General features: G+C 45.8%; 1 protein-coding gene across 6 annotated transcripts in view; it reads left to right on the forward strand.

Moving 5' to 3' along the window:
* Positions 1 to 27913, forward strand: part of LOC142575232 (anoctamin-7-like) — an 82223-nt gene that overhangs the window by 23942 nt on the left and 30368 nt on the right. For 3 of the 6 annotated variants that reach the window (XM_075684392.1, XM_075684394.1, XM_075684396.1), the window contains exons 2-8: positions 20405 to 20513; positions 21132 to 21241; positions 21968 to 22075; positions 24103 to 24239; positions 24854 to 25022; positions 27057 to 27222; positions 27782 to 27872. In XM_075684392.1, the coding sequence (XP_075540507.1) occupies positions 20405 to 20513; positions 21132 to 21241; positions 21968 to 22075; positions 24103 to 24239; positions 24854 to 25022; positions 27057 to 27222; positions 27782 to 27872 (890 nt within the window). Of the gene's footprint in view, positions 1 to 9438; positions 9525 to 20345; positions 20514 to 21131; positions 21242 to 21967; positions 22076 to 24102; positions 24240 to 24853; positions 25023 to 27056; positions 27223 to 27781; positions 27873 to 27913 lie in introns of all 6 variants that reach the window. The other 3 variants (XM_075684395.1, XM_075684391.1, XM_075684393.1) reach the window with 3 other exon arrangements.

Consider the following 27913-nt stretch of genomic DNA (forward strand, 5'->3'; position numbering starts at 1 on the left):
TCGTCCGAAGTCATCTAGAAAAGGAACGATGCTGGCGCGGCCTTTGCGAATGGAAGCATAACATGTCTTGCTGGATTTCGAAACAAGTGCCCTAAAAGCTTCTACTGTGGGTTGTTAGTCTATTACTTGAGTTCTCGAGGCAAGGCAGTGTAGATACAGCGTTTACACCTCGGTACACATCGTGAGTGTACGACAGCCGCCAACCGCACGTAAGCGTTCTTTGAAATCGACAGCGTAGCGTCGTATGCAACCAAAATTGGTCGTAACTTTCTTGTTATTCACAACACTTAGTGTAGTGTTTGCTATGATGAATTCGGAGTGCACTGCAGTAGATATACCGGCGTTCGTGCGCGTTCGTGTTATGCACCCTAGCACAGCATCATTTGTAAACTTTATGTGGCCATAAAGCAATCCCCCATCTTAGTTTTCGGAAAACAAAGAAGTGTTTGACAGTTACGATACTCACTAATACGAAATTTGGGCGCAGCTCGATATGTATTTTCATTTGGCGATATACCACACCGACTGGCAGTGGGCCAGTGCCATCAGCGGCTTCGCAGAGGGAGGGGCAGCATGGGAACGCTGGCATGATGAGCGGCATGCATCGGAGCCAGCTGTAGTAGAAGACAACAAACGCGTTCGTGCGGTTACGCCGAGGGACGCCGACGCTTAATCCAGGAACAGGCGCTTAAAAGAGCTGCGCTCTAAATAAATATAGGTTGCTTCATTTAAACTTCGGTTCCCAATGTGGAGTACTGGTATCAGACTGTTATCAACAAGCATACCTGCTCCCGTGGGCCCCTGAATTGCCGCTTTATTTTCCAACCTGGCACTCGACAGTGTGAAGAAACATTGACTTGACACCTGTTGCCACGTGCCGCGTTTACTAAACACTTGGTGCGGAGTTGGTGCCCTGACTCATACCCCTTAAGCAAGGTAGTTCAAATCCGGGCCACAAGGACCATTGTTTGCGTTTACTAAGTCTTATTATTTTCTTATGGAAATGGCCAACAGCCATCACATTTGCCGCCTGCTGTTGCGACAAGGCAAACTGCCTTGACTTCTCCAATGCCCTGTAAATCCTGTAAATCTTTTCATTTCCTATTTTAAAGCAAAGCTCGTATCACTGGAACGTAACATTGCTTTCGCATTACAGGTGATCTTAATGACGGAGTTATTTATTTTTGCTCGTTTGACGAATTTCTTCCCTGAATGTAAAGCCTAGAACACAAATGTATGCATCTTATGCACCATATGCAGCACATACAAAAATGTCATATATATATATATATATATATATATATATATATATATATATATATATATATATATATATATTGTAAGGATGATAACGAACTTGCGCACAGAGTCAGCCGCATCGACAGCATCAAGCGCGCAGCAGAGGCTCGAGCTCGTGAACTGCTCGGTGCATCCTAGAACCGGCGGTCGCAACGAACCCCAATAAATCTCCTTTATAATATATAAAGTCTGCATATAAAAATAGAAGTCTCTATAGTGCCGATCTTTGGTCGACGCGGACGCACTGGCAAGTTTTACAAGTAAGGTGAACGCGACTTTCCGTTTTGCTCTAGATAGCATACCTTTCACGTTGGCCTTCACTGGAGTGGTTGGGAAGAACAGGATCAACGCGACTTCTTTCTCTTCAGAAGTACATGTCTACAACAAGAGTCCGCGTTAGTACGCCTTGCTTGCAGGTCACGCAGGCAACAGCTCGTCGGTCATCGGCCTCGCAGCCATTCAGCGAGCTTTGCCGATATTTTTCAAAGAGAATCGGGGAGCGAGAACGGCGGCTTATTGGAATGCGTCGAGCGAAAGAGCACACGGCGATCGTTTCTTGGCTTTTCTCGCTGCCGCTTGCTTTTTGACCTATGCTTGCAGCGGGCCTGATCTGCCATTGTCTGGGTACAACAAAAACGGGTGTCAAAATCACAGCAGACATGGTGCAGCATATATACATGTGTGACGGAGTGTGGTAGTCGCGCGAACCGACGATATATTGTGCTTTAAGTATAGTTTTGATAAATCATTTTATTCCGTGTTCTATCTTTTTGGAGGCATACAATATTTCGCGCTTCTTGCTTCGGTAGGTTCTTGTAGAAATTATTTCACTAAAGTATACATTGCAAGTATTCCTTAACCCATACTTCAGGCACAGTCCGTTAAATGTATTTGCTAAGAGCAGCACAGAGCAGCCGCAGACAGCGCTCGGGTGACGTCTACTTTTTACGCTCGTCCGTACGACGCTGTGAGCTCCTGCTAGCGTCGAATGCCTAGAATGGCTTTTGTCTGGAACTTAGACAGATAGCAAGCCAGAAGCATTTTTGAAGCCGTCGCGCGCGTGTACGAGGTTTCAAATCGCAGATACGAATGTGAGCTTCGTCAAAGCTGCGTGGCCTGAACCACGCGAACGATTCGAACGAAATCTAAACGACCCCAACTTTGCGAAATCATCCGGAAGAAGCGATAGGCGGCAGGAAGCACTCCAACGTTTGTTCGCGAGCGAGTCTCGCGTCTCTAATTGGCTGAAGGAGAAGGGCGCCGCGGAAAGGACCCGCGCCCGGTCGTTTCTCGCAACATTGCGGCGCACACGAAGGAGGTGCAAGTCGACCCGCGCGTTTTCGCCGACCTTGAGGCTTTGCTTCGCTGCCACCAGGTGTGTACGCTGCACATATCTCTCGAACATCGATGCAGTCAAAATTATAGAGCTCATTGCTGTCGAAGCACAACATCCAATCAACAATGCAGGTAGTGTTGAATGTTTACGTTGTTGAGACGAGTACGTTACGAGTGGCATTTCTGTCGCCATGTACATATTTGATGAAAGGTACGCTTGTAGTTAATTTATGCTTTTACAACAAACGTCAGGTTCATAGAGCATTCAGCATGGCGAGCATATAACGAAAAGGGGCGTACAGTACTTCATTAAGCATAAGGCACAATGATGCTGAATATTTTTTCGAACATGTGGAAGCACACAGTTGCCATTTTAAAAATGATATGATTATTATTATTCATGTGGGTAACCATCCAGTATTTCTAGTTAACGCAATCTGTTATGACCCTTTCAATGCTTAATTATTATGGCGAAATCACTGTAATTGCAGCAAACGCAAGAAAAGCACCGTCAAAGCGACACTATCTTAAGGTGTGTACGAAAAAGGTGACAGTACTTAAAGGTGGGACATCGCAGACGTAGTTACGAATACCTAGGTGTCCCAGCTGTCAAGCATGAACTATCTTCAGCTGCAACATGCTCACAAAAAATTAGGCATGATGTCGACAAGAGCTTCACTTTTGACTGCACTATGTCGTTTATTTCACCTAATTTTCACTGTCATAGCTGTCAATTTCTACTCTAAAACGCGCAAACACTATTTTGGACAATTGAGGTGCATTGTGAAGGTACAATACCTCCCCGTGGTTAGGCGTCAGATGAGTATCCTTCCCAATAACAATTTCCGGCTTTTTCAAATTACGTTTCTAACATGTGCTTTGCCGTCAACGCGTTATCCCTTTTTTCAACTTAACGTAAAATAGGAAACAAATGCTCAAAGGGAAACGTGGGGAGCCATATCCAGTGAACGAGCTAGGCCAACGAGGCACCTGCTTGCACTTTTCGACTCTCTACCAGCAGGATAAACATCGCATCACCCGTTTTGGTACTAACTTATAGCACTCTTCGCTGAATGTGTAATATAAACTTGCAACTCGATTTAAGGAAGTGATGACGACGCTCGAATTATTTCGTCAAGTCGGGAAACTCGTAAAATCGGGAAATAAGCTTTTCGGTCCTTCGAAATCTAAAATTGTAACGGAGCGACACGCGAATACTACCGCAGCATTGTGTTTGCCGGCAATCCAGCCATCTGTCGCATAGACCATGAAATAATGAAAGCAACCACCGCCGCCCTTTCACCCCCCCCCCCCCCCCCCCCCGAGGCGGTGTTGAGTCGTCTGTTCCGTGCATGGGCTTGACGTGCAGCCTCGACAAAATAAAGCTAGGGATGTGACCACGAGGCCGAGATGTTTTAATGCGATAGCTTTAGGGTGCACGCTCAAAGAAGAACCCGTCTGTGTCAAAATTGGAAAGAATCACCGCTTTTTTTTTTACTTACTTTCTTTAGGAAAAGCTTCGTTAAATCGAGTTCGGCCAAGTTTGTTCCGTTAATTCGGGTTGATTATAACATTGAACCCTATGGGTACCTGCCGGGGAATCTAAATTTCTTCGTTACATCGGAAGTTCGTAAAATCGGGTTTCGTTTGATCGAGTTTTAACTGCAGTATATGTGTTCTGAGCCTTAACACTAAGCACCAACAAAAATTCTAGCAAGAATCAAACCAACCCATCGTCAGTTTTATCAGCGTTATGGCACGTGCCTTACATTGCCCTGTCATGTAATATTCTTAATCATCTGTCTATTACTCTTATATGGCAGCTCTTTGTTTGTTTCTTTGTTTGTTTGTTGTGTCTGTTTCTGTTTGTTTGTTATTAGAGCATTGCTTCCAATGCTCTAATAATTTATTTTAAAGATTCTACTAGTCTTCAAAAAACAAAGGGAAGCTGCCCAATTAAATCCTCGTTGGCATGAGGATGCTCATCGCTAGTGCCCGGGAGCCGTTCGTCACCCCAACTTCACTTCATATTGCCTCCAGTTCCATTAACCCTTCTTCTTCCGTTGATGAAGATTCTTCCCAGTACGTTTCTAAGCTATGTCAACGTCCCTTACTAAGCCTTGGCTGTGATGTCGGCTACCCTGATCACCCGCCGCGCCTTAAAGTGCCGTAAAGGAGAAGTAATAAAACACGCTATTGACTGGTCGACTGTACTGTCAAAAAATTATTCTATATTCGTTCAAGCCCTGAAGCTACTTCTGTGTTTTCTCCGACTTACTGGTTAGGGTAAACGTCTTTGACTGTGCGATGTTGTCCCTTACGGATTGCAAGAACTTCACTGCGCACTCCATCTCCATCTCTCGCCTTTGCCTACCGTGTTCCCCAAATTTCCCCTGAGGCGGGTAGCAAACCGGGCTATAATCTGATGAACATTCCTTCATATTATCTCTCATACCCAAAGCTGCATCCACAATTTTCTTTCATCTTTCTGTTTCTATAAATAGGGGGCGACAACGGCCGTCATTTAGGAAGATCTATATTGACTTTTAAAGCGAAGCTTCCTTCGCCTCTTCTCCCGACTTTCCGGGCGCTGCGATGGTCTTGCCGCGCTCGCCGCTGGGTTTCTTGCAACACCACCATCTGGCGCTCGCCTCCACGCATCCCGGCCGGCGCCGCCGAGGCAGCGTTGCACACTTTGTGCGTATGGCAGGTGCTGTGCTTGCTTTCCTGTGAGACAAAAATGCTGAGCTGTGGAGATCGCGTGCAGGGCTGTGATAGTGTAAACATTACAATAGTCCATAGTCTGAAGAGAGTGCTTGGAGCTGGCGTCTCAACAGCGTGCCGGTCATGTGCGCCGAAAGAGCACGTAAACACGTGCCAGCAAAATGGCTACGAAGCGTGCACTCAGCGTCGAGGACACCCCAGGCCCGAAAGAAGCGTTGCGCGGAACAGGAGCGTCTTCGCTACGCACAGCGAAACGTGGTGGGGACCGCGAATGTATGTATGCAATATATCATACAATCATAATAATTTAATTACGCACAACTCCATAATTGAATTAACGTTTAGTACTTCTGCCACGATGCGATGTGCCATGCGTGGCAATGATATTGCTCAACCCTCTGAGACATTATGAACAATGACGCACAACTCATCAAGCAAACGCGTCTCCCCGTGTGTTCTGTGGACTACGCAGACGAATAGCAGTGGTGCACGCGAGGTAACGCGTAACGTCAACTCACCACTCTCGTATTGGATTAAACGCTGAAGAAATCGCACATTCGCCGCCACCGTCACCGCTACTTATGGCCAATCAAACACGCGGCATACAAAGCTTCTCTTACATCGACTCCCACAATGCGTGGGATCCGCCTTCTTTATTTTTTTTTAACTTCAAGATACTGTTGGGGGGGGGGGGGGGGCGTCTTGGCCGTATAACAGCGTGGATACGGCAAACATAGAAAATTAAAATTAAGCTTTGGGGTATTGCGTGTTAAAATCTCGATGCCATTATGAAAGACGCCGTAGTGGGGGACTCCAGATTAATTTCGACCACCAGGGGATCTTTAACGTGCACCCAATGTACGGTACACGGGCGTTTTTGCATTCTGCCCCCAACGAAATGCGGCCGCCGCGGCCGGGATTTGAACCAGCGCCCTCGGGTTTAGCCACTACTTCACCACGGCAGGCGAGTCAACATGCACATACCATTGAAAAATAAGCTATAAGTAGATAGGGCTTGTAGAAGAGAAATACAAAGAGAAAATAAAAATAAAATCGACAGATGAAGAAATATAAATGAACAAAATCGTAAAGATAACTACCTTTACGAAATATATTCCCCTATATATGGCCCTGCTCACACCTGTGATCACGCACGCACCACAGCGCTAAATATAAGATGTGCACGGCCTTTGACGCTTTCCCAAGAGCACTTGTTTTCTGCGAACTGTCGCGATTCCGGGCAGCTCTGAAGGACGATGCGGTTACAAAGGAGGCTAGATAAACACTACAAAAACATGTGAAACATGCACACGCTGCTTGCTTAACATATAAGTGCATGCGCAAGCTGCTTCTGATCATTTTGAAGGTAGCCACGAGGAGGTAGAAGCGGGCAACGAGGTTATGTAATGTTATCCTTGATTAAAATGGCTTAGAATAGATAACGAGACATAACTTTCTTTTTCTGCTGCGCGAAATACTAGTCAACTTTCAGATCTGACTTTTAGTGAACGATGCCTGATCTAGCAAACTCGTAATTCTACGGAAACATAGCTACCTGTTACCTTGTTGTATTCATAAAGAAGTTTTGTTTGTTTGTTTGTTTGTTTGTTTGTTTGTTTGTTTGTTTGTTTGTTTGTTTGTTTGTTTGTTTGTTTGTTTGTTTGTTTGTTTGTTTGTTTGTTTGTTTGTTTGTTTGTTTGTCCTGTTGAGCTATATTACGTCCGCGGCGGTGGTTCAGTGGCTTTACACGGTGTTCTGCTCAAAAACACGAAGTCGCGGGTTGGAATCAGGGTTGCGGCGATCGCATTTCGACAGCGGCTAAATGAGAAAAAAGCGCTCTTGTAGTTATATTTGGCTGCATATCAAAGACGCGAAGTTGGTCAAATTTAATCCGCAGACCTCCGCTACTGAGTCCCATACATTTATACGAGCAATTTGGGAACGTTAAACGGCACAATTTAACCTATATGACGTAATTTTCTGTGCTCAGAGGCTGAAGTTCGAACCTTCGTCTACGCCACTACATTTTTCGGGCTTCAAAGGGCGTATAAAAACCGGCAAAAGAACATAATAAATTGCCGAGAAACAGTGTAGCTTACTAGCCCAGGTGCAACCAAATTAGGAAGGCTCGTTGAGCTTCCTCAATAACACTCCCTCGCCAGAAGAGCAATTGGCCTTCGTGGGGTTACTACCGCCATCGTGACTATCAGTTCCGAGGGGCTGCGGAATACCTGACCAATGCGGCGGTCAGACTTGCCACGCCACTTTTAGGGTGCTAAGAATCTCTGAATCCGTGCAGGACGCCGCTGGAAACTGAACCTGATAGCGTTTAACACGCAAACCTTCTCGAGGGAAGCTAGCTTAGCTGCGCTGTTTGAAGGATTATCGGGCATTTCCTTGGATATCGTTGACCTTATTGAGGTTAGGAGAAGCGGTGAGGCTTATGCAGTGCTGGCTAATGGCCACGTGATCTGCTACAGAAGTCTTCTAGATAAGAGATAATACAGGATAAGATTTTTAATTCATAAGTACATAACGGGAAACATTGATGAATTCTACAGTATTAATGAAAGGGTAGCAATCGTCTTAATAAAGCTAAATAAAATATACATTAAAGACAGTACAAGCCTACGATCCAATGTCCACTCATGATGATGATGAAATAGAACAGGTTTATGAGGATGTTGAATTAGCACTAGGAAAGGTGTCAACTCAGTATACTGTAGTCATGGGAATCTGCAATGCTAAAGTGGAGGAAAAGCAGGCTGGGGATACAGGTAATTGGCAACTACGGCATCGACTCTATAAATAGTGCACTCTTCAAAAAGTTGGTAGCCTTTCGGGCATTCATTGTCCCACAACAATAATCACATTTTATTTTTCCCGCATTTCCTTTCTTTAACGCTGCGAGACTGGTACTGCCCGGCATGCGGGTTAACATCTTAACATAGCATTTTCGACAAGAGATATAGTGAGCGCATATTTTTCAAGAAAGGAAATGCAAGCAAGGCAGGTGATTATTTTTGTGGTACAAGAGAAGCCCCAAAGGTTGCAAATATTTTTTAGAATGTAGAGGAGAGATGGGTGGGGGGGGGGGGGGGGGGTAGAATTCACAGAACGGAATTGACTTCGAATAATGAATACTTTGTTCAGGAAGCGCAGTAGCAGGAAGTATATCTGGAAAGCCTTAATAGGTAAAAAAGAAATTTAATAGATGTCATACTCTGTGCCAACCCCAGCATAGTGCAGTGCAAGAAAGGCGGAAAAATACCAGTCAAGAAAGGGGTCATGCCAAAGAGATACAATCTCTCCAATGATATTCACTGCATGCCGAGAAGTATCCAAATTATTAGTCTATAGGAATAATTAGAAGTGAGTATCAGCAACGAATATGTTAGCAACCTACGATTTGTAGACGAACTGTTCAGTTAAACAATTCTGGGAGCGAAATGCCACAAATGATTGAGTACTTTAGCCGGGAAAGTGTAAGTGTAGGGTTGAAGATTATTAATATGCAGAAGACAAAGGTAGTGTTCAATAGCTGGGCAAGATAACAACCATTCAAGGTCGCCAGTCAGCCTCTAGAGTCTGTGAAGGAGTACGTTTATCTAGGTAAAATACTCACAGAGTACCCTGATCAAGAGAATGAAATTTAAGGAATAAAAATGGTTTGGAGCGCATACGGCAGGCATTACTAAATCTTGACTGGGGTTTACCACTGTCATTGAAAGGAAAAGTGTACATTCATTGCTATCTATCGGTACTAACACTTGAGGAAGAAACTTGGAGGTTAACAAAGGTGCAGTTAAGGGCCGTACAGCGAGCGATGGAACGAAAAATGTTAGGCGTCACGTTAATTCCGAGAAAGGAAGACAGCTGTGGTGGATTAAAGAGCCAACGGGGGTAGCGAATATTCTAGCTGACATTAAGAGGGGGAAAATTGGATCTGTGCAAACAATGTCATGTCTAGGGAAAATAGGCGGTGATCTATTAGAGCTGTAGAAAGGGTGCCAAGAGAAGGGAAGCACAATCGAGGACGGCAGATAATTAGGTGGTGTGATGAAATTAGGAAACTTGCAGGCACAATTTGGAATCAGCTACTGCCAGAAAGGGCTAATTGGTGATCTCTGGGAGAGGCCTTCGTCCTGAGGGGCAGTGGACATGAGGTGATTATTATTATTATTATTATTATTATTATTATTATTATTATTATTATTATTATTATTATTATTATTATTATTATTATTATGACGGCGACATATCTCCTGCAGTATCCTGCTGCATCGCACTGGCACCGTTGACTGCCACGCCGCATACCTTGCCGTGCCTTATTTGCCCGTGTTCACCCCATTGCGTTACCCTAATTGCAAGCGGGAGTGCTTCGGGACCCGTACACGAGCACTCCGGACGTACGGTTCGCTCCGTCCCTCGGGGATCGCCAGCGCGCTGCACGCGATGCCGGGTCTCCGGCGCCGGCGCGATGTCTCTCGCCGACGTGAGCGCGCGCGTGCGCGCACACGGACGTGTAAACAAGACGGCCGCGGGCGCGTTTGGCCGTGTCACCTGGGCGCAACGAGCGTCGGGCCGCGCCGACGAACGCAGCTGCTGTGACAAAGAGCCGCGGCCATCTGGCACGCGGAACAGCTTCGACTGAAAGCATGGCTCGCGGGCGACGGACTCCGGCGCTGTCGCCTTGGCCCCGGCTCGCGAGAGAACGTCGTCGAAGGCCCCGAAGGGGAGAGCGAAAAAAAAAACAAAACGGCACTGCCTTTCGGCGAAACACGTGACCCCGTACTATCGTCAGACCCCGTCTTCTCGGTTACGGATTCGCCGAGGCCGCGAATTTGTGCACCGAAGCTGCCTGCTGGTGGGATCGTAAACGCCTCGAGGCCTTTGCCTATTTGCATGTGCCTGAATGCACGTTTACCGGCTTAGCCTGTGCTTAGCGAACGAAGAAGCGAAAGAAAACATTTTACTATCCCTCCCGCGTCGATCTGTGAGCTCCACTTAGTGTCCTAATTCGGCGTCATTTCTTTCTGCTTACGTATAGTTCTTCGTTTTCTTATTCGTTCCCTCTTTTATTCCGCCTTTTGACGTGGACGTGCTTGTCCCCACTATCAAGCTACAGTCGTGTCACGGGCGTGCCTATGCCTTATTTTGCGTGCGCCCGTTGAAAGCGTTCACATGGGTAAATACGAAACCAAGTATCGTATACATTATAAGCGCAATAACAAAATAAATAAATAAATAAATAAATAAATAAATAAATAAATAAATAAATAAATAAATAAATAAATAAAAGGCTTTAGTTGGCTCTAGCCGTGCAGATGGAGCTACTGTAGGGACTACATCCGTTTCAGATTTAGCCCCCCCCCCCCCCCCCCCACCTCCACCGAAGAAACAGAAGAGAAAGAGAGAAGGAAAAATCGGGGAACTGCTTAGAGACGAGGACAAGTCACAATAAACAAACCAACGGACCGGGGCCATGCGCGAATTAATCTACCCCCCACCCCCCCTTAGGCGAAGCATAATTGAACCAAAGATAAAAATTAAATGCCTTAAGATTAACACGCAAAAGAAGGGAACACGATCTACACGCGTCAATGAAGGCCTGTGGAAAAGTGAGTGGAATGGGTGCAGCATACACAGAAGTGAAAAGAGGGCATTTAGATTACTGGCAAAGGGCGGAAGTTTGATGCGATACCCTCCGCGACAGCTCCGACCGCATGTGTGTCCCATTTTTGAAGCCATGTCCGTTCGGCCGACTGCAAGACGCCTTTAAATCGAACGTGTGAGTGCACAGAGCTCTCACCTTGGTAATTTGCTCTCGTGGCAGGATAACACCACAACGCGTAGCCTTTAAGGTAAGGGATGACTATTATGCGTGCTGTATTTACTTGGCGACACCCGCCGTGGTGTCTTGGCGACTGTTGCATAGCGCTGCCATGCACGAGAGCGCGACTTCGATTACAGGCCGTCAGAGGCCGCATTTCGATGGGGGCGAAAGGCGGGACTGCTCGTGGGGGTGCCGTGCATTAGGCGTACGTTAAGCAAGCCCAGGTAGTCAAAATTAATCCCGAGTTCCCCACTACGACGTGCCTGATAATCACATCGTGGTTTTGGCACGTAAAAACCAGGAATTTAAACTTTACTTGATGATGATTCGATAGGTAGACTTAAACAAGATACGCAAAGGAGAAGTTGGTTAAAACGTCGAAGTGTACTAGATTGATTACAGCGCGAAGGTGATGATGATTGCCGAGGTTTTCCAGATTGACCATGTCACTGAGGTGATGGTTCAGGTAGCAGCCACTGTGGAAATCAAACATATGAAGTTGCATTAGGACGCTTGTACAGTTGCCCCAAGAATGAAATAAAAAAGAAAGGAAAGAAAGAAAGAGAAGAACAGTACAGTGGCTTCAGTCACAGGAATGTCTGCTTGGCAATCCAAAATCACCTAATTGAAGCCAATCGATTACCATGTTAGTCTGATCGTCCTTCCCCCCACTATAGCTTTCTTTCTTTTATTTATTTATTTATTTATTTATTTATTTATTTATTTATTTATTAGATTTCTTTAATGCACGGTTTTCTTCTGATTGCTTTTTTCCCACACAAAAATTTTGCTTTTTAAGCTCCAGCGTTCAAATTCTTAACTCCCTTGTCTTTATACACCTAATTTAACCAGCAGATTACATTGATTGATGATGGACAATCCACCACTGTGGGTATGCACCACAGCCATTCAGGAGAACAGCAGCAGCAACAACAACAACACCAACGGCTTCGGTAGGCACTACGTCCAGGGGCAGGATTTGCCCAGTGAGCACCTGCAGTGACTAGAAGACTGACAATTTTCAGCTTTGTTTACCAATCTTTTTTTTTAAGGAATACGGTTTCTTAGTAACCAATATACCAGGTAATATTGAAACGGGAATTACACTTAGGTCGAAGAAAATCAAGGTCGTATACTTATACAACATATGCAATGGAACAAAGCAGCCAAGCCCACGGCCAGCTTGCGCAGCCCTTCGTTGCCACCTCGTCTTCTTCGCGCTCCGTGGTCGCATTCATGCGCAATCGCTGCGTATAGCAATATGATTGATATGAAAACGTCAATATAAACCCTTTGATTCTTATTTTAGTATTGGCGGTAATTTTATTACGAAGGAGATAGGTGTGTAGTAATGCAACAAAAAAGCTATACATTAAAATATATAAAGCTGCAGCTGAGTACAATCAGTTAAAGAAATGCTTATAGTTAAATGAAGAAGGCGATATGGAACGTTAATCTTCCAGCTTCCTTTATGATAATCGCATTCTGTGAAGTCCTGCGTGTCCAATCAAAAGCAACAGGCTGCCAATTAAACACAATTGTTGCTGTAAGTTGGTGCAGGAATGACGCACCAGCAGGGCTGACGGCCGAGCAGTTTAGGTAACAGCTCTAAGTGCTGGGCGAATTGGCATGTAACGAACTAAAACAAAAACCAGCCTCATCTATACTATATATACTTTTTTATTTTGTTTATTGAATGACTGTCCACTGAATTGTTTTGAACTTTCCTTGCTTTAATTTATTCATCAACATTATAGATATCTAAATTTATTACCTTAACGCATATGTTAAAATTTATCCGACTCTTGGCCAATCCCCGTGAGTGGGTGTACGCCATCAAGACATCAAGATCATCATTTTATCATCATCAAGTGCACAGGAGAAATGCGGTACTAATACCGGTTTGCAGGAACAAGCGCACAGGTGATGTTAGCGTTTACCTGTGTTGTGGATCCTGCACTAGCAGCACAGGGTGTGTTATGTTAACAAAATATTTGCAAACGTATTAAAAACATGTTTGCTACCTGCACCTGACTACACGCTTATGCAAGGTTATATGCACCGTTTTCTTCAAGGCAGATTGCCTTCTAACACGAGAGCCTCTTCCAGTTTGAAAAGTGTCGATAAAGCGTTTCGTATGCTACGTGCTGCACTCCTCAGCCTCCCCCTGTCTTTTTCTTTTTTTCAACCACTCACTTTTCCTTCAGTACGGTGCTTCCTCCCAAACACCCTGTGACTCCTACGACAAATAAAACGCCGGTCTGGGTATATGCGGTCGAGTCCATGTGGCGACAGGCGGTGGAGCTCCTTCGTTCCCCGAGGAACCGCGTGCAACGTCATCTTCGGGCAGTCTCGACGTGCTTGAGCAAAAGAGCCAAATGACGTTTCTTCCAAGGTGGTATATGAATTGACAAGTGTGTGCGGTTCGCGGGACTCAGCTCGCCAAGGCCTTTGGGGCGCGGCATGGCCTGAAGAAGATTTATGCAAAACGCGTGCGCCTGAAGGGCGCAGCTGCACAAGCCCGCGGTTGCCCACTTCGACAGAAGCGCGGCGCGGAGCAGCTGCTTGTCCGTTCGCGCTGCGTGCCGCGTCCGCGGCGGGGCGGACGCGGCGGCGCACAGCGCGAGCTGCGGAGTCCGCGACGAGACGTAAAATTGCGTGCGTTGAAAGAGCGATTCTGCAGACGCGTCGAGACTGTAGAATCAACACCACATCGATTGCACTCGTACAACATAGGAAAGAGAGAGAGAGAGAAAGAAAAGGGATATGACTGCAAACCTCTAGGCCTTCTAGGCAAATGAAGCAGAACGCAATTTATAATTTGTGCAAAATACTATTCCCAGATACACGATATCGAACAGATATGTTCGATCAGATCGCAGAATAACGCTCCTATACAGCCGCCAATCAGTTGCTGTTTCAAGATGTTCGTTCCGAGTCTGACGACATCGTTTCGTAGAATTTTTATGACAACGCAGTAAAACCGCATCACCATTGCTGGCTCCTTTATTGCTCTGTATGGTTGCCAAAATTTGAGTTAATGTTTTCACGCATGGAGCAAAACGTGATAACGCCCGCACGCGCTGATTATTTTTCCTGCAGCCAAAGTGGAAGGAGTAGGTGACTGGGAAGGAGCCGTTAAAGAGCGCACTGTAAAATAAAGTTTAAAGAAAGAAGGAAAAGCGGGCATACAAGTGCAGTAGCGTACGGGCTACATATGCTACAGAAGATATTCGAGCTGTTGACACAGTCTCTGAAAACTTCTTCGGGATCAAAATAATAATCATAATGAAGGATAGACCTGTCTTCTTACGCACCACAGGTGAGATGAAGCACTACTGCTATAAGCAACCTTGCAGGACAATCGTGAACATCGAGTATCACTTTTCGGAAAGTTATCGAGCGAAGGTGCTTGCGTATTCCTTATAAGACACTCGTGTTACAACAGCGTCGGCGCCTATTCTTGGAACAACACCTGTATTCTCCTACCTAAGGCCGCAGCCTTCCAGCGGAAGCCTTGTCGGCGAGGAAAGTGGGCGTGGGCCGTAAGCATGGATGTTTGAATCCTGACGCACCTGTAGTTCCAGCTGTAATGAGCTCTTTGCTGTGACTTAGGTACCAGGTGTATTGCATGGACTTTATTTGTAGCTATATTCAGCGTCATTAGCAAGAAGGACAATTTAGACTGAGCGCTCGCCTAATACTCTACCCACCTCATTTATACATTCCGAACCAATGTCCTTGAAAAAAGAATAACGCCAAAGATTTCAGGCTTCTTCATTCAGGCTCAGCGTGAATTGAACGAAAGGTTTTGTGCGCAAATGCGGCGGCATTGATGCATTGTGCGGCGTCTACCGCTTCCTGTCAGTGTTTATGCATGCGTTAACACTAGCCTTATCTTTCCTAGCAGAACGTGACATCCTCGAGCGTCAGTATGTAACGCGTAATAACGGATCCTCGGTTTAGAGCACTATGAACTGTATTGTGAATGCGGGCAGATCCGATGAAATATACATCAAGGACCGAAGAAATTTAGTTAAGGCAAACCATGCGGTACCGGTGGTTCATTTCAAGCATGTGGTGAGACTACGATTATTATAAGTACGCCTGTGACGGCAAGTAGCAGTTTCTTGAAGCTGTTGCAGTACACAAAGATCTCATAGCATTTTTTTTTCATACCGAAATCGTTTGGCTCCTTCAGCACCGGGTCCCTACATCGTGTCCCTGCAGCGCGAGGAAGGAGAAAAGAAGAACAAAGAGAAAGAAGTGCGGGTAAACGAGGTGTTCGGAGGGACTGACTCTTCAATGCTATAGAAATGTTTATTTAATAATAATAATAATAATAATAATAATAATAATAATAATAATAATAATAATAATAATAATAATAATAATAATAATAATAATAATAATAATCTAAACGTTCATCTTAATATTATAAGGGAAGCAAGCAGAAAAGAGTGTGAAGAAAAGCCTGGATAGCTCTTGCCAGTCCGAATATATGTTATACGCACTTACAAGCATAAAACAGGACACAGCTAGTGGTTCCGCCGTAACTAGTTTTCCCTTAACTCAGATAAAAAAAAATCCCTAGATTTTCGTAGACACTTGTGAAATGTAGTTGTTCAGTTTGTCATTACGATTTTTATAATGATAACTTTTTGTTTGTGGTATGCAAATAGACTGCAAATTTTATCGCTAAATTTATCTCTAAGCTCACTTCGTTATAATCAAATAAGGAGGCCACCGGACTGAAGCTCAAATTATGTCGCAGTGGAAGTTCTGCCAGCAAGGCAGCCTCCTGCTTGAAGCCATAGCAGAAGAAGACGTCAGCACGTTTATACTTTGTGGTTTATATGTTGTCGTGCTCGGCGCTATATCTATACGGGTCCGTTCACTGCCAGATTTGCCCGTGCTGTTCTGTTTGGTGCTCCCGCACACGTTTGTTTTGTATGTCACGGATAAGTATTGCATTCAGAATACACAGACATCGACAGCACAACAAGAGGTACGAAGGCAAAATTTCAGTATCAGTATTTCGTTGAAGGGCTCAGGCCATCCACACCGACTTGTTTACGGCGCGAGACGCGTTCACTGCACTGCTAACACGTTCCCGTGCTAATACGGAGGTTATTTTTCGCGACTGAAACCTAAGCACTCCGTCATGTTAGCAGCATTTCCATTTCAATTCCTTAACGCGAAATTTCTCTACATTTGGATGCATTTTCTTATTTCCTTAAACAAGACCTAAGATCTCTACATCTGGGGAAATTTCCCTAGTGTTCGCAGTACTGCATACCGCGCAGTACGTCACGTCTCCCGTAACATAAATGAAAAAAAGACTACGCACAAAATACAGTTAGGAGCAAGTAATTAAAAAAATTGTTCTTGCTACTCGTTCTCATGCATATTTCAGTTGTAGCACAAGAATTTGCTAAGTCCTGGAGCTTCCATTTAATAGCTTCCAATTTATTCATGGATTGTTTTACAAAATGGAATATGCCATTAATCAGCTTTACATGTTTTGTGTGTAGTTACTGTTCTCTAGTAATAACTAAGCTGGCCAAAAAGATATATTGATTTTTATGTCATTCTTATTGGAATAAACTAAGCGATAGGATTAGATATTATAAACTGTAATCATATTATTAATGACAAAAATCTAGCTTACGGATATTCATAGGAAACATTGCCAATGCGCTTCCAAGTTATTATTACTATTATAATTATTATTATTATTTGTTACTGTAGTACATGAAGCTTATTTAAGTTTGTATTCGTAATAATTCCCTTTACAAAGTGGCAATAGCTTAGGTGTGAATATAATATTCAGTTGTATATCAGGATTTTAGATTTAGTAGGCAGAATATCTTCGTTAATGTGAGTTAGTCCTGCGACGGCAGCTAATTTTAGCGCAACGTAGCTGCGGTGACCATCTCGAGTCATTCAATTCATATGTGAAATGCATGCTCCCATTAAACGAAATCTGCTTAACGCATTTTGTTAGTGTAAGTTGTAGTGCAGTTACTGAAGTAAGTGCTCTCAGTCGACTAAAATTATACAGAAAATCAACAATCGACTCAAAATTGTGCTCCGTCAGAATTTCTCCTTTAAGAAATGACACTGCAGGCGCAGTGGAGTTCACACGCTTAAGCCAATTCCAGCAAAACAAAAGTGTTCGGACAGTTTTCAACGACATTTTCACTTGCAAAAATCTTGTTGGCTGGCGAATTCAGTTTTTTCATCTGCTCCCATGTCTGGCTGGTCCCTCATATTCCCGTGCGCAAACGTCTTTATGAACATAGTTCCATGCGTGTAAAGACCGCCGTGGAAGGAGCCAGGGCGAATTATGAAGCAGTCACGCTTCGCGCGTGTTGCATTTTTCTCATTATTTGCGCCACATGGTTCTCGATGTCTGGCTCGCACCAATGCCTACAACATGGCGAGAATCGTCTTGCTAGGCTCTTCGTAAACGAACAGAGAATGGACAAATTGGCTCTAAACGAAGCAGGCGTAAAAAATGTATATATTCTCGTCTAATTTTGCAAGTATGGTCTCAAGCAATGTCCACAAAATTTATTCCCATCAAAGATTATTACTTGAACTTTATGCAGGCCCAGTCTGTAGCATTTGGCGCCGCTTGCAGCAGGCGTTATTGCAAGATAGCCGGCACTGCTACAGCGAGCTTGGTTTGGTTCTGGATGGAGAACGACACACGGGGATCCTCTTCCTAAGATTCACTAAAAATGTCGAGTGCTCGTATTTTAAAGGCCATGCGGTGATTTCGAGGGCCTTCGCTTTCGCGGTGCTGTAAACGTAACGCGAAGCGCAGAAACGACATTTGTAGACAACCGCGTGGCGAAAGTTAAGTCGCTCGAGAACATTGCAGGACAGCTGTGGTTTGCTTGCTTTGTTGCTTTCGTCTCCTTCATTATAACCCTAAAAATCACGACAAACGTGAACCGACCGCAGCACAGCTCTGTAGCTCGGTTCATTCCTGCATGATCTGTAGGTACGCATATTTGAATCGTGCAATTCATATATACTGTATTTTCAGCCATTAGTTTTGCTCAAAGGAAGCACGTAGTTGTGCCAACTAATGATACGTAAAACCACACGAGTCTAATATCTGCATGTGAGATGCATAAGACAAGAACCATTCACGGTAAACGCAGTGGTACAACTTCATCTTTCTCTTTTGACTTCGTGGGGTGATGAAGAGCCGACGGACAGCATTCGTAAGTGTCGGATATCCCAAAGCAGAGCGCCCACTTCATTTTGCTTAATCATGGTGTGCCATGACTGTTGTTCTTCATATACGCGGAATAGCGGTATCCCTCCTGAGTGAGGCAGCTATGGGCGTCTACTGAACGGGCGTTCTTTTACTTTTAGCTGCGAAGTTAGGCCGCTTTGCCACAGCAACTTGGCTTGCATTGTTTAAGATTGATTCTGGTTAAAAATCACACAAGACGAAGAGCCAATGACGGCACAGGACGAGCACTCACTGACAATAATTTATCCCAGAAAAAGATCACTTGTTCGTATTGAAACATAATTAAAAATTGCGAAAATATGCCTGCGCTGCTGCTTCCAACGAAGAACGATTGCATGGATACCCTGATAATTTCATAGGTTAGTTTACCGGTTGCAAAGAACTACTGCCTTTTGTTGATAGCCTCTTGTTATAATTGGGGGCTCAATCCCATCGCTCGTGATCCGTTGTCAAGATTGGAGTCGGGCATGAATTAGAAGGTAGCTGGCCCATGCCGTCGTCCAACTTATCAACGCTGAGGACGTTGATGAAGGGAAGGACTGCTTCTCATCGAGAACGAGGAATATGGGTTTATTTACAGTATTTATATCAGTCTAACATGACTGTTTGAGAAAGTACATCAGTCTAACATGACTGCTTGAGAGAGAGTGTCCTGAGCAGCCGCACAACAGCGGTTTTTAAACACTCGGTCCTCTCCCGATACAAGGTGATGCGAACGTTCGTTTAGTCATCGCAAACTAGCCGCCTCTCCGCGGCACGGTTTACACACACACACGCACACACGCATACACACAGGTGTTTACGGTCCGAAACCGACACCACACGAATTTCATAGAACTCGGAGCCGTTCCGGGTAGCGCGTTGTCTTGCGTCTTGGTCGGTGCGGGGGAAGGAGTGTCCGTCGGCGTCCCCGCGGCAGCTCCCCCGCCCGTAGGAGATCCGGTCCGCTTTGTCGTGTTGCGCACAAAGCCTGCTTCGTCGAACTCCTTCAGTCACAACGCATCCTAGCTGAACCGACGGAGAGTGGAGGATGCGCGTATTGATATCGGCACAAAGTCGACTTCGCCACGCCGTGGCTAGAGGTTGGCGGCGATGCTCCCGAGATGTTGCTTCCACAGTCGCAACTGGTTGGCAAAACTTGCACTGCAGCTGGCCGTTCTTAACACTGCACAGTCAGTATCTGGATTCGTTTTATCTTGCAGCATATATACGTGCGTGAGATTTTCCTGCAATACGGTTTAAGTTATAAGATCATAAAGCTAGTTCATTTGTATAAGGTAATTAATCAAATAAATTCGGGGGCTTAAGTACCAAAACCACCAAATAGGGATATGTCACAGAAACATGCATAACTACCACAGAATTTGGCTAAAGAGTCTGCTGAAGACAATCACCTTGCAAAATTTGAGCGGGACGGAGTCTGAGCTTTAGCCAAACTAACTGTTCAATTGCTTGCAGTAATTAAAAATCACTGCGCGAAAGACATGAGACATCGCTTGGATACATTATCGCGTGTCACGCTAAAATGAACTACACAAGACTATTGATAAATAGAGAAATGAAATTATTTTTTCCTCCCGTGTGGCCTATCCAGCTCGGGTGGTTCGAGGTAGTTCGCAGGTCCTCGTACATCACCTGCCGGACGAGTGGTGATGGCAGGACTGCGTGGAGGGCGAACGCGCACTACAGGATCTTGGACAGGGTTTATACATTGTTTCCCACGGTATACGCTGTGCGCGTGCGAATGTCCATGCGGAGGGTGTTGTTCTGTGCAGTATAGCAGAATTGTACTCGGAAAGCCTTTGTAAGTGGTGGATACACGTACGGTGCAAAGGCGTGCGCGGTGGCTTACACGCGGCCCCCCCGCGCTGGCTGCAGTGGCGTTTCAGCTTGGCGTCTTTGAGCAGAAGCTGAGCGGAGGCCGACCTCGTGCGCAGAACGCCGCCGACGACGAGCTGGAGTCCCAGGCCAGCGATCATGGTCTCGTGATGGGGCCCGTCCAGAACCAGGCGCCCTTGTTCTTCCGCGACGGAAAGCGAAGGATCGGTGAGTGCCCACGAGGTCCTGCAGCATGCGGGGGCCGAATGCAACCGTCGCTGTCCCGATTGCAGCTGGCGCCGGCAGTCGCGGCACGTTCACCAGTAATTTAACCCAGCACTACACCGCATCCCAGTCCTTTGCGTGGAAATTGTTGCGTATCCTATTCCTGCCCGACATTTCACCTCTTTATTGTGCGGCGGGTGGCACGGGGCAACGTCGATAGGGTTAATAAGATATATATGTATATATATAGAAACGAATGAGGGTCGAGGGCCTTGTCACAGTGCCATCAGCACGAAAAGTGAAAATCCAGTGGCGATGGTTTTGCATGTTAATTAATTTTGTTTTGGTGCGAAATAAACCAATGGAAACTTATTAATCAGATAGAACCTTTATGGTTGTTAGTTTCTGGCCCATACAAGTGTCCACATTCACTCTTCTTCGTGTGCATTTTCTGGCACTTTCTCTTTCCCTCCGAATGCACAGTTCAGCTATACATTGTTTGCCAGTTCACAGGTCACTTTAACTTTATAATACTAATTCCAAGCGGAAATCTCCTGGACCCGTTTTTGGTCGAAACTGCCACGCGCGCAGGATGACGTCCTCTCTCCCTCTCGAATGCAGACTACGTGCTGGTGTACGAGGACAGCGAAGGTGCACGACTGGGCAAACACGATGAGTGGCGGTCCACTTTCATGGCCAACCTGCGGCAGGCCGGACTCGACATGGAGGAGGTGGGCGCTGAAAATGGAGCAGATCGAGGCATCGCTGAGACACGAGAGGGTTGATCTTGCAATCTTAAGAAGCTAAATCGACACGTGCTGTATAGGTTATGAGTCGTAAACAAAAAGGCCGCAGATCTGCCACTCTGCCCATGTGCGCCCCTGCCTCCTTTAAAGGCAAAATCAGGGAAATAAGGTGCGCGCGACGTTTATGATGTTAATGTCGTGGAACAGCTGTGATTGCGGCGCACGCAGAGAGTTCAAAATTTTTGCCAACTGCTTAGCATTACATTCGACCATAAGAATATGCGGGACAGGGCTTCCAAAGAAAATGTGAATTTCCGCTGTGTTAAGGCGTGGCACACATGATTCAAAGTATCGATCTACGCGTTGCAAGGCCTATTGCACGTTACGCTCTTCACATCGCAACGTTGAATTCGAAACTGTTTGTACCCGCGCATCGGTGGGAATGGAGCTTTTTCACAAATTCCGTGTCCCGTAAACTTTTGTGGCCGACTGCGTATATGCACACAACTTGGCCTTGAGATGCTAGCCAGTGCCGATAAATGCAGTTTGAAAATCCATGGAAACGCACGAGAACAGTGTTTCGAGAGAATGAAACGTGGTCTCAAAGACACGAAAGGTCCGTTGAATGGCCTCTCAGTATAGCTCTTCATGGTGTCGCATGCGTGCAGTGTGGCATGCTGTAACGGCCAGTACGACGTTCTACGCGCGCAGGAGCTGGTGGAGGGCGACAACAAGTCGACGCACTTCATCAAGCTCTCGGTGCCATGGCCCGTGCTGCTCCGCTACGCCGAGGAGCTCTGCCTCCGCGCCCCGCTACAGGTGGGAACAGCGGCGCTGTCTGTGTGCGCGCGTAGATACAAGCGCACGCACTAGGGGGAAGGACGAACGGCGGCAACAGTTGTTCCTCTCCCTTGACAGAGATGAGAGCAGGCATAAAGTACTCAGCCTTATATTCGCATGCTTGTGGCCCGAGTGAAAGTGACGCGACTGTCTTCCCTCCAGGCGAACGCCTTCGTTTGATCCGATGAACTTCTGCAGTGCCTGTCGCTTTCACTCCGGCTTGAGGTTTACGCTCGTTCGATTTATAAATTCATTATTGTGTCTTGCATAAGCGGTTTACTTAATTTTTCTGCAACATTCTAAGAGGGTTCGAAAATAATTTTGGAGTTAGCTTACAGGTGACAAGTAGTCAACTGTAGACAGTAAAACGTCCACGGCCTACGCAACGATGCATACTGTATAGAATAGCCGTGGTAGGTGAAGCAAGTACCTTACTAAGGCGATGTTACGCAACCGATCAGCGCATAATAAGGCTGATGCGTGTCCCTTTGATAATGTTTATATTGTTGATTTGCCTGCGCTTCAATAGATCGCGCCTCTACAACATAGGCGGAACTGTTTGCAATTGCCCTCGCAGCACAAGAGAGCTGGACGCGAAAATCTCCATTAACGATAAGCACAGACTCACATAAAGCTTGCAGAAACTATCTAAGGGGCAAAATTCGAGCACAGGTGCTCCGAATACTTGTCGCGACTAGATGGGACCCCACGGTTGAAAAGATTCAAACTGTGACCTGGGCACCGAGGCATGAGGGCGTCACCGGGATCCTGCATGCGGACGAGGCAGCTCGAAGCTTTACAAATGACCGAGCCACTCCGGACTCTGCAATAGAGGACCCTATACCCCTAGACCCTTGCTACACTGTAAAAATGTTTACACCCTTACCGTTAGAGCTATAGAGAAAATAGAAAAATCTATCCATCCCCGCACGGCTAACTCAGAGTTTCCGAGGCAGCCATGTTGCGAAGATAACAGACGAACACCTACATATAGAGACATGTGTCCGTGGTGCTGAGCAACACCAACACTCTTTCACATCCCGTGGGAGTGTGCAGAACACAGAGAAGAACACGAAACAAACGGCACACGGAACGAATGGGAGGCGCTGCTGTCTAGCCTGGCCCTGGAAGGTCAGCTACGACTAATCCAGCGAGCTTAACGGATGACCCGTGCCAGTGGGGCGTTGGAATAGGGGCACCACCCAGCTGGACAAACTTCGGTTTTCGCTCCCCTACTTCCTCTGAGTGACTGGTGTAGGATCCCATTCGGTTTCTGTATATAATAAAGTGTTTCTACTACTACTACTACTACTACTACTACTACTACTACTACTACTACTACTACTACTACTACTACTACTACTACTACCACCAGTACTACTACTACTACTACTACTTGCTAGTCAATAGAATACAGTTCGAGAGAGATACAGATATATTTAATAAATCCTGAAGAGATTTGCCTTGCGACATGTCTAGCATGCTACTCCGCCGGATCGATAGCATGAAAAATGAAGCGTTGGGATCTTGATGTAACCGAGTTAGCTTAACATGGATAACAATCGAGGGGCGAATAATTACACTCATGACGTTTTAATGTGCGGCCTCGCAGACAGCCCACACGTCAATAAAATAATGGTTATAATAATAAAACGCAGTGGTTAATAAACATTGTAGCTTTGGCTTACGAGTGTTTTTTATCACTGCGATCATTTTATCAAGATATTCTGGCTACTCCTTTTGGCAAGGAAGCGTGATGATGGTAAACAAATTGGTGTTATGTCTGCAGAAACATTCTAAAAGATTATTCATATATATGTATTGAAGAAAACTTGCCTGAACCTGTCACGAACGTTTTCTTTTTATTTGTCGGAAACGATCAGTTGCTTTCTCTATAACTCTGCTTAGAAAGGGCTCACGATGTGCTCTACGATGCGTTTCGGTCGCTACTTACTACGACGCGATTTGCGCCATGTATGTATGCACACAAACTTGCTCGCACGCAGGCGCACCCAAATCCGAGCGTCAACTGGTCGGCGGGTGTGCTGGCGGCGCTACGCATCCCGAACATTATGGAGGCAGACGTTCCCAACAAGCCGCTCGACTATTACACCTGTACCTTCAAGCGCTCCAAGTTGGACAGGTGCGCTGCATATCATTTGTGTCGGCCGGGAAGTCTTCTAACCTAACGATTACACGAAGGCGGCTTGTATAGTTGCACAAAGTAGCTTGCTCCTTAAAACTTCGTCTATGCTCTTCTTCGCGGTCTTCTTCACCCCCTTTTCCTGCCACATGTGTATCGTTCCCATTTGTAGGATTACTGCTTCTTGTGAGGATTTGTGCCTGACAAATCTTGCTTCTGTGCCTCCGTCGGCATCTTGACTTTCACATAGATAGTGCCCTAGCCGCTACCCTTTTTACATATAACCACGAAGAAGCACAATAAATGAGTTAAAAAGGCGATCAATTTCAGCAAAGCTTCAAGTTCGGTCGTTCGATCACCATACAAAGAACAAACGTGATATGTTGCTTACAGTAAAAGAACAGCAAAAGTGTTGTCTGGTGTTGTAGGCGTCTCATCTCACGTGTTTAGGCGCGCCACATTTTCCCGTTTTTTATGTTCATGGCTCAAAAAGGAAAACGCTAAAGGTTTGAGACGTGGTCTCTCACACGAACCTGATTCAAACTATGCCCATATAGCATAATATAACGCTCGCTCTACCCTGCCACATCGTCGTGCTTTGTGCTGGAGCGCAGGTTTCTGGGCAGCGACAACCAGGATGAGTACTTCACGGTGACGCAGCGGGTGTGCGTGGCCTACGAGATCCTGCAGACGGCGCGCTACGGAGCCCGTCGCAAGGCGCAGATTGGCATCGACCGACTCATCGAGGAAGGAGTCTACACAGCCGCATTCCCTTTGCACGAGGTACGCGCAGGACTTTATACGTAGGCAGCTGTACGGCGGCGATCGCTATAGAGGCCGGACGGCGGCGCATGTTTTGCAATCCCTGTCGTTTCCTGTGGAAAACACCGGGAAGGCGGGAGATGTAAATTATTTTCCCATTTCTTTTCAGTTATGTATACAGCCTCGCCGCTAGCACACCTTCGGTCGTTGTCTCAACCACCCGCCTTATCCTCTCCCCTTTAGAAGAACCCTTCCCATATATACTGTGCCGAGGAAAGCGTACGTCGCTTTGAAAAAGACAAGTCGACTTGTCGAAACGTTGGCTACTGCTTTTACCTTGTTCTTGTTTTGCTCTTTCGTTTTGTATGCCGTTTTAATGATATTATGTCATAAGTTTGCTTTCTTCTTCATTTTTCTTTTTTTCGATTTCGCTCTCCCTGTGTGTTTTTGCTTTTGAATCGATCCTGTCTATACGGATAGAGGATTAGATGTGTCCAGCATTCGTCCAGCCCGGCGTTTGTTTCACTTTCCTTTGCGCATACTTTCCGCGTACCGTCAACATATATATACGTGTGTGCAGGTGCACACTATATAGTGTTCTATAGCGATATCTCTCGAAGTACGCCTTTGTTTCTTGTGTGCGAGTTTCGACCAGGTGGATCCTGCGCATTGACGTTGTTGGATGAATCATTCTTGCGTATCCTTTCTCTCTTCAGTCGCGTGCATGCACAAAGTGTGTTCATTTGTATGCTCGATCATGCGTTCCTTTTGCCCGCATCCACACACGAGAAAAGCGAACTTTGGTCTCGTAGCTAGCACTTTAATATCGCCCAGCAATAATGAGATAAGTGGACATTGCGGGAAAATAGAAGAACCGAAAGGAAGTACCTGCAACTCAGAAAGAACACGATGTGCTTCAAAAAGATTGGCGTATATCTTCCTCGCCGCAGAAATCAAAATAGGGCGAAAATTGAGCGCAGCTGCCATGGAAAGCGTGTCTCCTTCGAGATTCTTCAAAATTTTTAAAGGCTGACAAATAAATGTTATACCATACCATACAATCCCTGGCCGTGTCTAAATATCTGCCATGTGAAATTGAAGGTCTGATGTTTAGTGTGGGTGGTTTTGAACATCCAATCCACTCAATCCTGGTACATATTCTTACATCGCCCTGTCACAAAATTTTACGAGGCGCAGAAGGGTTGTCTGAAATCTCTTGGTAATTCCGATAACCGTTTGGGTAATCTCAGCGTGCGTGGTGAACGGTAGCAAGGTGTTGGCCCGGCCGCGTATGGCGTGGAGATGTCGCGCAAAGCCGCTAAGCGCAACACACGCGGCAACGCGCATAATGAGCTTGCATCTGTCACTGCTCCTTCCGCATAAGGGTGCAAAACGGCTATGCGTATCTGGAGGTCTCGAGCAGCACCGACCACAAATACCGTCAGTCATAACTTGTTTCGAATGGCGTCGCCACGATAGCAGTGGATATGCCAAAAAGACTGAACACGCGCTATAAGCTTGAAAATAGTGTGTTTTTGCCCATAAACGATTTTATGCGTTCGTTGCGCTGATTCTGCAAGCGAATGTCGGGATGTGGCTAAGCGCCTGACGCAATATCACACGGGAAAACCATCTTGTGAAGGCCATCATTTGAACAGACACGCCGTTCGCGCATGCACTGTGCTGCCTGTGAATCTTGCGTAACGAAGGTACATTTGTGTTTCCTTAGATGCGCTCGCCACAATGACAGCATTTAGTTGAGTGTTCTGTTTTGTGTATGTTACGTATCTGTGTTGTGAACTGTGCCCACCATTTCATTTTTCATCGGATCCGCCTGGAGTAGCATGCTAGGCATGCCGCCCGTCTTCGGGATCTATTAAACCTCTCTCCCATCCTTCGAAACAATCATCCTAAACATATGATAATTTTAGCCAGAATTGTCTGAAACAAGGTAGTCTCCAGTTCTCGGGAAAAATTTGTCTCTAGTTTTACATTAACAGTGACTGGCGTACGTTACCGCGGCTAAAGCTCTGTAACTCACTGGTGCCTCCATAGGGCGACTACCGAAAACCTGCGGGCAACGTGCCACCGTCTACGTGGAACCGGCGTCAAGTGTTGTACGAGTACTGGGCGCGCTGGTCGTGCTGGTACAAGTGCCAGCCGCTGGACCACATCCGAGAGTACTTCGGCGAAAAGATTGGCATCTACTTCGCCTGGCTCGGTGAGTGTGGGACGCTTATTCGATATGTCCCCATCCCGAAATTACTTCTCGACCCTGCAAACAAGCGAGAACTCGCACGTACTGCCACTCACAGTTTCCCAAAAGCATTGCAAAACAGAAATGCTTTTCGACCATCTAGCTCTCTACCGCTGTTAAGTGCATTAAAGAAAAAAAGAGAAGAAGCTGCATTGAATGGAAGCAGACTCGGGTAACGTGACCAATGCCATCACACTGAGACCGCTTTCTATACATTCAGCGCGCACGTAAAAGGAGCCCATCGCTCTCTTGGATGCTTGCTGATATTTACGTTGCGCATGAAGCAACAAATTTCATGCTACAGACTTGCAAAGTGTTCTGAAAAGCTAAGATGCTATATAGTAAGATAACGTTGTGTGTTAACTTATCCTCCCGAAGGCGCGCTTCTCCACATCAAAATTTATGTGGCAAAGTCCAACTTACTGAAAAAACTTGTTGCGTATGCTCTAGTGCATGAAGCGTTCACTTACGCATACTAGTGGGTTCTTTAAGCTTAATTCGCACGTTTATCATCTGTCCGCAGGGTTCTACACTGGCTGGCTACTGCCTGCTGCCGCCATGGGTTTTCTCGTGTTTCTTTACGGTATCTTCACCATAAGCAACGATGGCCCCACGTAAGCGTCTCGTTTTGCTAATTCGACAGAAGCTAATATTT

This window comes from Dermacentor variabilis, chromosome 3 (assembly GCF_050947875.1).
Source record: "Dermacentor variabilis isolate Ectoservices chromosome 3, ASM5094787v1, whole genome shotgun sequence".
Classification (NCBI taxonomy): Eukaryota; Metazoa; Arthropoda; class Arachnida; order Ixodida; family Ixodidae; genus Dermacentor; species Dermacentor variabilis.